The 13344-nt window shown below is 37.1% G+C and overlaps 4 protein-coding genes across 6 annotated transcripts; 2 read left to right on the top strand and 2 right to left on the bottom strand.

Moving 5' to 3' along the window:
* Positions 1-554: 554 nt before the first annotated feature.
* Positions 555-5102, top strand: LOC110856155 (nuclear RNA export factor 1). Its single transcript, XM_022104609.2, has 13 exons — positions 555-905; positions 982-1141; positions 1220-1331; positions 1441-1524; positions 1621-1728; positions 1807-2145; positions 2207-2316; positions 3678-3714; positions 3792-4045; positions 4122-4290; positions 4364-4531; positions 4610-4755; positions 4831-5102. Exons 1-13 carry the CDS (start codon positions 827-829, stop codon positions 4928-4930), a joined length of 1866 nt encoding a protein of 621 aa, XP_021960301.1. The 5' UTR covers positions 555-826; the 3' UTR covers positions 4931-5102.
* LOC110856156 lies at positions 5073-8590 on the bottom strand. 2 transcript variants are annotated; one of them, XM_022104611.2, is made up of 7 exons: positions 8141-8590; positions 7943-8068; positions 7370-7502; positions 6942-7025; positions 6423-6690; positions 5479-5765; positions 5073-5408 (listed from the first exon to the last, which is right to left on the bottom strand). In XM_022104611.2, exons 1-7 carry the CDS (start codon positions 8356-8358, stop codon positions 5133-5135), a joined length of 1392 nt encoding a protein of 463 aa, XP_021960303.1. In that variant the 5' UTR covers positions 8359-8590; the 3' UTR covers positions 5073-5132. The 2 variants fall into 2 exon arrangements, with proteins under 2 accessions (XP_021960303.1, XP_021960302.1); XM_022104610.2 differs by having other exon boundaries at positions 5464-5765; positions 8141-8588.
* A 1288-nt stretch (positions 8591-9878) lies between these two features.
* Positions 9879-11963, top strand: LOC110856255 (serine/threonine-protein kinase 16). Its single transcript, XM_022104727.2, has 7 exons — positions 9879-10098; positions 10373-10522; positions 10618-10852; positions 10922-11126; positions 11187-11341; positions 11426-11560; positions 11633-11963. Exons 2-7 carry the CDS (start codon positions 10413-10415, stop codon positions 11747-11749), a joined length of 957 nt encoding a protein of 318 aa, XP_021960419.1. The 5' UTR covers positions 9879-10098; positions 10373-10412; the 3' UTR covers positions 11750-11963.
* LOC110856256 (exosome complex component RRP41-like) lies at positions 11947-13337 on the bottom strand. Of its 2 annotated transcripts, none has more exons than XM_022104728.2 (4): positions 13194-13337; positions 12797-12981; positions 12676-12698; positions 11947-12588 (listed from the first exon to the last, which is right to left on the bottom strand). In XM_022104728.2, exons 2-4 carry the CDS (start codon positions 12957-12959, stop codon positions 12016-12018), a joined length of 759 nt encoding a protein of 252 aa, XP_021960420.1. In that variant the 5' UTR covers positions 12960-12981; positions 13194-13337; the 3' UTR covers positions 11947-12015. The 2 variants fall into 2 exon arrangements, with proteins under 2 accessions (XP_021960420.1, XP_021960421.1); XM_022104729.2 differs by lacking the exon at positions 13194-13337 and adding an exon at positions 13085-13167.
* Between the last annotated feature and the right edge of the window lie 7 nt (positions 13338-13344).

The following is a 13344-nucleotide window of genomic DNA, read 5'->3' as shown; positions in this document are numbered from 1 at the left end:
GTCAGAATACCCTGGCGAAAATCTGATAACACGAAATATTATTTATCATCCACACTTTCTGTCTCATAATATTGGACAGAAAGACATATTATCAAATATTATGTCTCAACTTATGATAAAAATGAGTTCAGCATGGCCAAAAGTGTTTTGCAATGCATAACCATTTTTTCGCTGCAAGCATGCTGACACGTTATTTTTAGTCCACTTGTTTCATTTCAGATCAAGATCATGACCATCATTGTTTTGCATTAAGTAGGTTGCAATGTCAGTGTCTCAAATGTCGCAAGTTCATTAAATACGATATGCATGCATGTCATATTAAGACTAGACCGCATAGATTTTTATTTCGTCAAACCATATATAAAATGAATGTAAACTACTTAGCCATTTAAATAATAATTATACTATAATTTAAATTTAACACTTATCATCACACAGCTTATCATTGTTGTACAAACAAAGCCAAAACGGCCAAAAACTGTAAAATTGAGACGGGGCTACGTGAGACTCGCATTTGAAGAAACCTCACAAGTCGTGCGTTCAAACGAATCGTCACACTTTTGACTTTCACTCTGCTGTTTGCTCCTCAACGTTTCAAGTAAAACTTAATTTAATTAAAATTTCCTAAAATTTGAAATTAAGAAATTTTCAAATCCAAACTTTGTTTTATACTTGTTCTGCTCTGTCCAGTAGTTTAGGATTTCTTTTGACAACGAGTGACACTTTTGTTGTGAAACTAAGAAATTTAAAAGTTTAGAATCTAAAGTTTTTTTAGATACAAAACTCGAGTAATTAATTAATTAGTGAGCAAAGCTCGATAAGCAATATGCCGCGTTACAATAATGACGGTCGAAGTAATAAATTCGTCCACATGTTGGGGTCGTCGGAAGGAAGGAAGAAATTTGGTAAGGAAATTAGAAATTCTAATTTAGAATAGAATGGTGAATCGTAGTTTAATTTAATTTAATTGGTACTTTACAGATCAAGATGACCGAAACAAGTTCAAATTTACCCTTAACAAGGGTGGGATTCAGAGAAAGAATCGTGGTGGGGGTGCCTTCGCACGTCTTGATGCCACTGGGGATACCGTTATGGACCCGTCGGAGCCAAGTAGTAGTCGGTCTGGGCATGTTCATTTTGAGTGAGATAAGAGTTCGATTTTTTTCGTCCTTATAAATATTTTGAAAAGGTATAATAAAGCATTTTCCATAATTTGTAGAGGTGCACCTCGAGGGAAGAAGTTTGGTGGGAATAATAAGCAATGGAGAAAGCAAAATCAACAAGGGAAAAACAATGCTCATATATTTGGTCCTTTATGGCATAAAATTCTGGTTAGTGAGTTGTAAAACTTGATAAGTTAATTAATTGAAGCATTGAGTTGATTATTGATTAAGTTGATTTTTGAACTTATTATAATTGTGTTATTTGTGTTTTCCACAGATATTAAATGGAAAGGCGTATGCGAAAGAATTTGTTCTACCAGCACTTGGACAACGATGCCGGATTCCATTTGTTCCGATTTGTGTAAGAATTATGATAAGCCAAGACGGTGACATGTCATACTTTGTTGTTTTATAAATTTACTTTGTTGTTTTATAAATTTTGTGCTTTTTTTAACAGTATTCAGTGTACGGAGCCAATACTGCGTTTTATGTGGAAGGTCGCTCAATGGCGGAAGCCCTAGCGGAATGTAGCGGACAAATAATGTCATCTGATGGACAAACTATTGTAATAATTATTTAAAAAAATATGCACAACACGAATTTTTACAGTTTTTTAAGGAATTGTTCCGTATATATGTTCCAGATCGCTATGAGAGTCACCCCATCAGGTGCCCCACCCACCGCACACATCGATGAAGCTTGCGAAGCGAGGATTAAAACCGTCCTAGATCTGAGATATAATAGCGCTATGCACACTCTAAATCTGGAGAACTTTTACATGAGTCCGGAATTTGTGAACGACTACTTTCTCCCCTTATATCGACCAAGTGTTGTCCAGAAACTTACAGAGTTACTTCAACCACATCTTGATTCAATTGTCGGATTGGATTTGTCAAATAATAAACTGCCCGCGTTGGATGGCTTGAGTAAAATTATTAACAAATCTACAGCGCTAAAGGCACTCAACTTGAGAGGAAATAAGGTAGTCGAATGTTCATCATTTCCGATTTACAGATAACTCAACTTGATTATCGTTTTTTTAGATTCGCGAAATGCAGTCATTAGATCGGATATCTGCTCCATCAATTATTGAACTGATCTTGGAAGGAAATCCAGTTTGTGATAATACTGAAGACAAGGAAGCGTTTATCAGGTCCAGGGGTTGACACAGTATTTATAAACATTAATTATGCGGGTGGCCCACTTTTACGGATGAATGAGCCTGTCCCCGGTGCAAGTACAGGTCACATTTCATTGCAGGGATAAATGCAACGAAATCTTTTCAACTGGTTTGGACTGCAAAAAAGCGCATTATTCATGCGATGGGGATGTATTTGATTTATTACTTTTAATTGTTTCAACATGAAATGTCAAACACCAAAATTTATTTTCTTGGTAGAATCTCGAACGTTATTCCAACATCAAATCGGCAGAAGGCATGACGGAGAGCTTTTGAAGTGTTGTCTAATTTCTTGAGAACCTTTTTAAATTTTTAAAATGAAAAAGTACGGAACTCAGGGTTGGCTCGAGATTGTAAAAAAATGTTTGGATTTTGGTTCAGCCGTCATTATAGTTAGTTCATGCAAATCAAGATCTAAACATGGGCAACGAATACCTTTAGATCGCCATATTATCTGAACTCTCAAGTTTTGTTACTGGTTTGTCACACCTTCGAACCTGTGAGCGACGACTGTGACATGAAAATGTCTCTTTTTTATGAGAATATCTATTTCTCAACTACAAAAAAATCGACGAACATGCCAATTTGAAGACTCTGCAGTTATTTATTTAAAATTCCTGCTTTTGGAATTCTTTAATGAAAAAGATTTGGTATAATGACCAACACCGACGACTACGCTCTTCTCTTGAAAGCCTTCTATTTTAAAACTATTGGGTATTGGATGACCAAAACTAATTTGGTCATATACTTCGAAATTACCCAACTAGTTGAATATTCTTCTGATCAACATTGGCCTACGATAAAAACATGTAGAGAAACTAGTCTACGACAGCGACGAAGTAACGACGCCGTAACGGATTTGAGTTGTGAAGCGTGTTGGTGTATCGAGAAGGGTTAATTTCTTGCCTTTGTTTAGATAAGATTCAAATTATTTATACACAATTAGCTGTACCAGGGTCGACTCAATAATACGTCTCAGTCCTGAAAAGGAAGGGCAAATTTTGAATTCTGTAAGTAAAAATGTAGAATAACGACTTGAATAGTTCGAATAGAATTAGACTGCACGGATAAAATTCAAAAACCATGTCATTTGCTCGTTTTGGAGTTGGACAACTTTCACAATTCTGCCAGGATATAAATTTTGATTCTTAAAAAAATAACGAGGCTAAAATCAATTCAGATTCGAACATGTCCAAACCATGGAATTGAATTTCTGAGCATGCATTTGCAGTAAATTTGGCAGGATTGGGATAAATCTTCTTCCCTCGCTTGTTCTGCTTTTCTGTGCTATTGCAGTTGCCTTCACCATACGCCGTTTCTTATCTCAATTCCAGCTCCGTTAGAAAACGATTTCCCAAGGTTATAAAATTGGTATGATGTTGTTCTTAATTCGTAATTTTTATGCATTGAATTCGGCAATATTTCAAATGATTTGATTAATTTTGCAGGACGGAAATGACCTTGCGCCTCCTCTCTCCTTTGATGTTCATGAACCAAGTAAGATGCCGGAAATTCAAGGATCCTCTTTCTGCAATGAGCAAGCAAAGTCTGTCGTACTACGATTTTGGGAACTTTATGTTTCTATATTTGACTCGGACGATCGTCAACCACTGTTAAATGCGTACCACGACACTGCGAGTATGTCAATGATGTCGTCGTATTCCCAATCGGGTCACGTTTCGCAAGTTGAATCCTCAAAAAAGTGAGAAAATAATATAGTAGATTGAAATATATTGTAGATTTTTATAATTATCAAATTTTCATTTTCCAACGTTTAGATTAAGCTACTATCTCTCAGACAGCAGAAATTTCATAAGACAGACTGACAAAACGAAGAGATTTAAGCTACTTCACCAAGGAAAACTGGATATTGTGTCTTTTCTAACGAAATTCCCAAAGACGAAACATGATACGAATTCATACCTCATAGATATGCCTGTTGCAGTGGTAATTTGTTAAATTTTATAAAGTTTCTGTTACAATATTCATTCAAAATCTTACAATTTTCTTATTTTTTCAGGAAAATTTTATCCTGTTTAATGTGACTGGAATATTTAAAGAACGTGACGAAAGAAATACACCGTTCAGATATTTTTGTCGGACGTTCACTCTCGTTCCACAAAATTCTGGTTTCGTAATCATCAATGAAATGATTTACGTTACGAATCCGACATCCGAGCAAATCAAGGTAGTTCTCTCTTTAAAAAAAATTTAAAATCCGAAAGTTTCTGGATAACTTAACATTTTTATATAATTTTCTTTTTAGCACGCATTCCGCCAACCAGCCCCTACTCCAAGTCCGAGTCCAATTCCACAAGTACCAGGACCTGCTATCCTTTCGGATGATGAGCGTCGCCAGATGCTTGTGTCATTTTCAGCACAGTCTGGAATGAATGATGAATGGTCCAGGAAGTACGTGCATACTTTTACACGAAACCATCAACATTTTTCCAATAAAAATGCAAATTATGTATGTATTTATTACAGATGCCTCGAAGAAAACGGATGGGACTTCAACAAGAGCGCCGTTATTTTCACTCAGCTTAAAGAACAGAACAAAGTTCCCCCAGAGGCTTTTATAAAATAGCAACTCATCAATTAATTAGTTATATATTTATGTACACTGGGTTATACTGTCCGATTTTTAAATACAATTTGTTATCTGACAGTATTATATATTATATAATCAATAATGTTTTTGATTAGAGATAAAAAAAATAACGAATAAATACAATAAGAACATTTTTTATTTAAAAAGAGACGATTTCCTTGTATTTATAAATATTTATTTACATATCTTTTAAATACTTTTGATGCTCAAAAGCCACAAATTTCACTTCTCCAGGAATATAGCGAAAGTTTTTCGATAGTTCCGTATCCAATCCGGGGGACTCGATGGTTTCCAATTTTGCTGGCGAATTTAGACTTTTTCTCACCACGACGGCCGTTCCACAAACGCGACATGCCCTCGTAATCACGGATCTCACATTCATGCAGCAAGTTACATCGATCCTAAAACTCTTTAAGACTCCACCCCCGGGCAAGATTACCATTTGTATTTCCACCTGAAAATAATTAGTTAGAGATTATTCGAAATTTTGAATTTTCAAAAAAAAGTGCCTGTGGTTTGGTCGCCTTTTTCACGACGGCAACTCCGATTTCTTCTTCGCCCACAAAAATGCGGAATCGATGCCCTTCGAAGACGGCTTGCGGTGCAAATCCGAATCCTTCAGGGTAGGAATCGCTCCAAAAGTAGTTTTCATTATTGTTCTTGCTGGTAGAGTCGAAGGTGAGTCGTTTCCCGTAACCTCTCCCGATCGAGAGCAAGTTGAGGGGTTTGCCCCCAAAGAGTGGCGTTTTGGATTGGGCTGGTCGTACGATGTAGTGAAATCCGGGAAGGATTCGCTTGTCGACGTAGGTTCCTAAATTAGTGGGGTATTTGTAGTCATTTGATGTCAATTAACAATGAGATGGTGTGCAAAGTTATGAAGAACCAGGGGTTTTACCTTGAAAACCCCAAATACCCCAGTAAAACAGAGTAAAACCCAATAATACCCGAGTAAAACCCAATAAAACCGTGTAATACCCAGTAAAACCCGAGTAAAACCGAGTAAAACCCAATAAAACCGAGTAATACCCGTATAACATAGTAAAACCCGATGGGTTTTATTAATTTGTGGCCTAATAAAACCCGGGGTTGGAATACCCTGAGATGCAAAATCCAACACTCTGATTTAATTGAAATTTGGAAGTTCAAGTCAATACAACCAACGCTTCTTGAGGCAATTTGTGCGATGGCTAGAATTTGTCAAAATCCTTGAGGGGAAAGTTCAAAATTGGTCAATTTTTATCACAGACAGGGAGAGAATAGAAATGGAATTTACCAGCCTGATAAAATTGCCCATTTTAGTTGCCCATTGCCCTTTGACCTAAAATATTTTGATCAATTCTAACCGTCGCACAAACTGCCTCAAGAAACGTTGGTTGTGTTGATTTGACCGTAATAATTCCAAATTTCAACTAAATCGTAGTGTTGCATTTACACCATTGCACTGTAATAATTTCATAAGTGGTTCTACCTATAACAGGAAATTCGTGATTAAGCAGCCCAGTAATCGTGTAGGTCACAGGAACGTCTTGGAGTGTGGCGCCAGAAACGGTGATCCTCCGCGAGTGGAAATCCACACCTGGCATCAGCGTCAAACCAGACTTCTTTGATTGTCGTTGGCTCATCCGCTTGCAGTTCATGATACGAACCAAAGTCGCAGCCCCGGTGCGGGTCGCTTTGGATGAAATTGCAATTCCGGAAATGACATCCTCCGACACGGCGCCCTCCAGTGATTCGATCTAAAAAAATAAACGGTACACACTGTTGAAACATATGTACATATTTGCATATAGAATCTCTTTGTCCATGCATCAGTGACCGCGGAAGCCCTGGGGACATCTGGGGACATTGCTATTGTGGGATAGGGGAGGGATGGGTTTATATAAGATGGGAAGATGATGGGGACATCGAATAACCGTGGGGACATTGTCCCTCTGTCCGCGGCCACTGTCTAAAATACAATTCCTAGTTCATGCACTAAAAGATTTACCTTGCATCTCAACTTGGTCACGACCCATTTCTCAATCGTCCCATTTTCTGGCCAAATCAAGTGAGATTGTTCCACTTGTGGTTCCTGCAAATATTTAATTAGCATAATATTGCGATTAAAAATATATTTGCATAAAACTTCCCAATATTATTCATGATGCCTCTTGTACTACAGATTGCGACATATTTATAACTAACACAACAACAAGATGCTACTCGTCGCATGTAAGATGGTCGCATTGATCAAGGGTAAATTAAATGTTAAGATTGATACTCTCTGGAATTGCATATTGCTCAATAAGTATTGCTTGATCTCGACTTCAATATTTAATTATCACTCCAAGTCAAATGCAGTTTAATTGAGATTAACTAATTCCGTTGAGATTGATGGCTGACAAGCATTCAAGAAGATGACTCAATTCAACTGACCTCGTTGCTGATAACTTCACAGTTTCCTATTTTCGTGTGGTGAGCGTCGTATAAAGTGAATTTGTCCCCGGGGGAGACGACCTCTAGCTCAAAGCCGTATCCTTCAGGTCTTGAATCACTCCAAAAGAAATTACTGTGCAAAAAATTGGACAAAATATTTTGGATTGTGTTTTGCTTTTCTACATATTTAATCATTAACTCGATAACTCATCATCAAAATTGTCAAAATCAACACATTTTTAATCATTTCTAGGGGCTGGGAATTTATTCCAAAATTTGTAGTTGAATGGAGGTGAGTTTTTTAAGGTCAACCAGTTCCAATTTTTCTGAAGGCTTCTTAAACTTGAGACCTCTTCCTTCAAAAAGTGTCGAAATCTGGAGTGTATATTTTTTCAAAATTGGGAACGACTTTCTCTAAAAATTCGTCGTCCAGAATTTTAAAATAAATTCCCAGAGCTGAGAAATGGTTAAAAATGTGCTAATAATTCTGACAATTTTGCCGATAAAACATCGAGTCCTACATTAAATAGTATACTTGAATTATGTATGCACTTAAGTAGCTGTACTACTTACTCGTTAACATTTTTCTGACCATCGTCCGCCTTGAAAGTGATACGTTTCCCGTACCCTTGGCCAACTGAGACGAGTTGCAGGGCACGTCCGCTAAAGAGGTGCTTCGAAGTATTCAGGGGTCTAACTCTGCAATCAAAAGAGGAAACATTTGCTTAAAAATCGTCCCCCAAAAAATAAGACTCTCGCCAAAAAACCAACCTGTAACAAAAGCCCGGAATTATCCTCGGATGTACCACCAGCCCCACAACAGGAAACTCATGAGGTCGCAAGTTTTCCACTTTATACACGATCGGAACATCGTCACTGATGACGGTCGTGGTCCGTTTCGACGTCTGCAAGGGACGCTTCAGTGACAAGAGTTGGAGTGGTGTCAAGGGTTTGACAGGTGCAGTGACAGGGGCAGGTGATGGAGGCATTTTGATACAAAAAGTTATGAAATTTTATTAAAAAATGTAAATAAATATGTGGATTTTGACAATTAAACTGGGTCGAGAGGAAATACTGAGGGTAAACTTGTTAATTATGTAATAAGAAAAAATGAAAGATCTCGTTAATAAAGGTCAAAAACGTGTCCAGAATAATGTAAAACGTGCTCTTGACTCGAATTGCCAATGCCAAATGAAGCCTCGGCAGCTTAGAAGAATCAGGTTAAATGTGGACCTATGTACATAAGAATAAATAGATTTTTATTAGAGGGTATACTGTAATGTGGACAAACTTAAATATGTACGAGTACGTACATAACATGACGCGTTTGGCCATTCTTCGAAGAAATTGTCAAGCAATGTATTTGGCATAACATTCAATAAATGTCGCTCTAAAAGATTGAACGACCTGAATGAATGTGACTTGAGGCACCATTCTATATATTTACATATATAAAGCATTTCTCAGAATTAAACTGTACCTTGACCAGCCAGAATAAACTAGTCTAAACCAAGTCCTTCTCCTTACTAGTCCTTCCTTAGTTGCATGCTGATGTTATTGGAATGGACAATTTTACCAATACTGACTGCATACATACATTACGAAAATGAAAATGGAATTGCATTAGCAAAGCAATTACTCCAGTACACTGCGCTACGCAAGATGTAATCCAATTTCATGAGATCAGAAAGTTTCATCTTCTCATTTGTGGAGAATTGGAGATACATAAATGAATGGAAAGTTTTGCGGAATGTCTGATTTATCAGTGCACTTCCATTAAAAATGTCTGGTATCTAGTACATAATTGTGTACGTGAAGATTTGTTTGGTCTAATGATGTATTTAGAATACAGATACTTTCTTTATGGTTGGTCTTGGTATTGTGCAGCTATAAATGTTTTATTCGACTAGTAACATCCGCCTTTATTTATTTGAGAGTCTAATGTCCAACTGAATAACACACAATTGAGCTGCTCAGCTTAATAATTGGATCTCTGGTAATTAAACTTGATGCATGCAATTAGCCATATATGCATTTTAATCAATGAGAAGTATGCAATTAGTCTAGTACTGAATTCCAAAGCTTTATAGGGAATCTGAAGAGAAAGGCTTGCGTCATCATCGCAAATAGAATAAAATAAAAGACCTAAAAGTATATCGTTCAGATTGAAGCCATCAATCAATCAATACCTAGAAAACAACCGTCACTTGTGATAACCTTATTATTTTCAATAACAATTTGCACCCATCATCATCGTCCTCGAAGAATAAGGATGTACATAAAGACACGTATTTACAAATAATGACATAATCCAGAATGAAATACATAATACGTATAAAATAAATATAAATATGAGACGACTTTACACATATTATGTAAAGTCGTCTCATATTTCTCACTGCCCTTTACGAGCTTAAAATGCACATATTTTAGGTCCATTTCATAAATATGTGTAGTATCAAAGGTACTAAAAAATTTAGCCAATTAGCAATATGTAAATTGAATTACTTAAAGTTAAACATGTGCAAATTATGCATGTGCAATTTTAGCGAATCGCGTGGGAATGATGAGAATTCCAGTCTGCTCTACTCTGAAGGATCGATTTGTCGTCGAGTGGAGAAAGTGCGTGCACACCTACTTTCTCCAGATTTCGCTTCGTTGCAGGAAAAGTCAGCCTGCTTTCTCTCACTACACTTTTTGCCCATTTTTTACATCTCCAGAAAATATGGGTGAATAATTATAATACAGCAAATTAAAATAATTATAGCAAGTTTCACTGTATGAATCGAAATTCGAATTTCGAATCGTCAATACCCATTTAAATATTTTATTGTGCATGTTCAATTACTGAACTTTTGTTCAATTTTTTTAAATACCAAACGTTAGACTAGGCCAGAGGCCAGAGTAAATTTCAAGTCATTATATTTTTTAATTGTGTTAAATTTTAATATTTGTTTATTTATACCGTTTTGTTTATTTTATTTTAATTACTAATTTTTACAGCTGTTTATTATTACCCCCGGAACGGGAGTAAATTTCTGAGATGAATTCCCTCGGCCTTAACATTATTTTGAGAATGGGTTGTCTCTGTTCGAAACAAAGCGTTCGGATAAATGGGAAGACGTACTACATCCGAGACAGATTGGGCGAAGGGTAAATAAGTAAACGGAAATTAACATCGTATTATCTAATTTGTGAGGTGGCAATGTGGAAATTTATTTATTTACATATTTTTGTAAATATTGTAGAGGCTTCAGCGTCGTGGAGCTTGTCGAAGACGCCAGAACGCATGAAATGTTTGCCCTGAAACGGATTCCTTGTCACAACGCGGAAGACCAGAAGGTCGCCATGCTTGAGGTGGAGAGTCATAAATGTATCCAACATCCGGGCGTGATGGAATTACTGGATTATGATCTCAAGTCTAAAGTAGACCCTTTGGAGGATCTATCAAGTGAGCTGTTGATTCTGATGCCGTATTATCAGGTAATAAATTAAGTGATTAAGTAGTAAAATAATGTGACAATTTTAACTGCATGAAAGTATTTTTGTTAGAGAGGAACGCTGTTTGGGGAACTAAGTCGACGGGAAGTTCGAAAGCTTTATTTTGCGGAGAAAGAGGTGCTAAGGATTTTTCGGTGCATTTGCGAAGCTGTGGAAGCATTTCACACTTTACAGCCTGACCCCTTGGCGCATAGGGATTTAAAAACGGCAAATATATTGTTGGATGAAAACTTTAATCCAGTTCTAATGGATTTAGGTGGGTACTAGATAATTTGCACATTATAAAAGCACTGTTAAATTCGCATTTGTTTGACAGGGTCTACCACAAAGGCCAGAGTGGACGTTAAAGAACACACCGAAGCAAAACAGTTGGAAGAGCTTGCTGCTGAAAGGTCATCAATGCCGTACCGGGCACCAGAACTGTTTCACGTGTCTTCTAACTTGTCTATTGACGAACGGTCGGATGTTTGGGTAATTAAGCAAAGATCGCTTTAATATGGTTTGAAAATACTGGTGGGGTGGTACTAATTATAAATTTTCTTTACATGCATACAGTCCTTGGGATGCATTCTCTTTGCTCTCTGCTTTTTTAAATCGCCCTACGATATTGTGTATGAACGACACGACTCCGTGGCGTTGGCTGTGGTCAGCGGTAGAATAGACATTCCGCCAGACAGCCCATTTTCTGAGGTAGCATCGAAACAAGTTAATTTTGATACAATAATACAAGTCTCAAAATCATTTTATATATATTGTATATAGGAATTGCATAACTTGATCAAATACATACTCGTCGTGGATCACAAAGAACGCCCATTCATTCAAGACGTACTCACACGGCTGAGGGAACTGGAAATGAAAAACCAAGGCTGTGTCTAATCAGTCCAACCTCTTACGACTACGTACAAATTAATACAGAATTGACGACTATGCATAGACGAAAAGTGATGATTTGAAAGCAAACATATCAATTGACAATGCCTATTATAACTTTGTATGTGTAATATTTACGTATTATGTATGCAATAAGTAAATAACATTCCAGAAAATGTAGAACAATAGAATTAATTAACCGGTTGTGTAAGTGAAAGTAGTCAGTCACCGTGTAAAAATATTTATTTAATTGCTTTAACATTTAACATTATTTAAATACTCTTTAGTGCAGTATCAACAACGGAAGATTGTTGTCTAACGGCTTCTTCAATAAATCGATATACTTTTTGACAACCTTTTACCCCCTCTTCTACCACATCTTTTAGATACATACTTGGCATTAAATTGGCCTGTTCTAAAACAATAATTTGATTATTTTTAGCCGTGATTGCAATAGTTAGCTCCGGACTGGAACCCCGTTCTTGAGCATTTATATCAATCATGGGCAACGAGTTGGTAATGGTGGCAGTGCAGGAAACGACATAATCTCGAATTGGTATTCGGGCGTCAGCCAAGGCCAAGGTGAGGGCGTTAATGCAGGCAGAATAGCTACTCCCATCGTCCTGAATTAACTCGATGTAAGCGTCCAGCACCGTTCCGGCCGTGAGGGCGTCCGTCACAATTATATTTTCCAACAGCTCCTTTAAATTTGTTGACACTTCGATCGACTTACGGTCAGATTTTGTCGACGTTTTCCTCTCATTTGAACTGAAGCAGGCCGAACTGTATTCACAGTTTATGTTGACTTTGTCCGCATTGTGTGATTTCTTTTGAGTAGATCGGACCTATATTTAAATAATACATAATAATGCACATTACATTGGTGTACTTATATTACTAACTTATTTTAAAATACGCATGTTTCTTGATACCTCGTGAGGTCCATAAATTGCAGCTGCAATCAGAATAAGATTAGATCAGATCAGACCTGACGATTACTGCAACCCCCTCGAATGAGGGGGAGTGATTTATCAACAAATAAAATACACTTACCCACCACTTTAGTATTTCCAATACTAAAAGCCGCACTTCCACTCGCCCTCGTGTCCCGGAAAACGCTCATTTCACAACAAACGTTTCGCAACTCGTTCGGCGTACGTCCATCCGGTCTTATCTGATGTTCCCAAAGATCATCCAAATGTGTACGATAAGCCATTTCTCGTCAGTCTCTTACCAGTCTGTAATTAATAAGCAATACGGAGAAAAGTTAAAAACTACTTCAATTCAATTAATTAAAGTTGTTTAGGTTAAATAAAATTAAAGAAGAATAGAAGCTTTCACTTTCAGATTAGGACCCTTCGAACTACTAAAAGCGAGCTTTTCTCCTTCAATTTTATCCTCACGCACACATTTTTTTCACAATTAAAGTCTTTAATTTAAAGTTGTTTACCTTTTTATTATGAAAACGTGCTCTTCTTCTTCAGCTCTCAGTCGGTCTCATATCATCATCATCATCGGAATCCTCGGACGCGCGCGCTGCTGGCCGCACTAATTTGAAGGGACAATGATAGATGGCCGCGCGTCATACAGCCAGCAGATGA

This window comes from Folsomia candida, unplaced genomic scaffold (genome assembly GCF_002217175.1).
Source record: "Folsomia candida strain VU population unplaced genomic scaffold, ASM221717v1 Fcan01_Sc015, whole genome shotgun sequence".
Lineage (NCBI taxonomy): Eukaryota > Metazoa > Arthropoda > Collembola > Entomobryomorpha > Isotomidae > Folsomia > Folsomia candida.
Note: the sequence above shows the minus strand (reverse complement) of the source record. Positions and strands in the feature narration are given on the sequence as shown.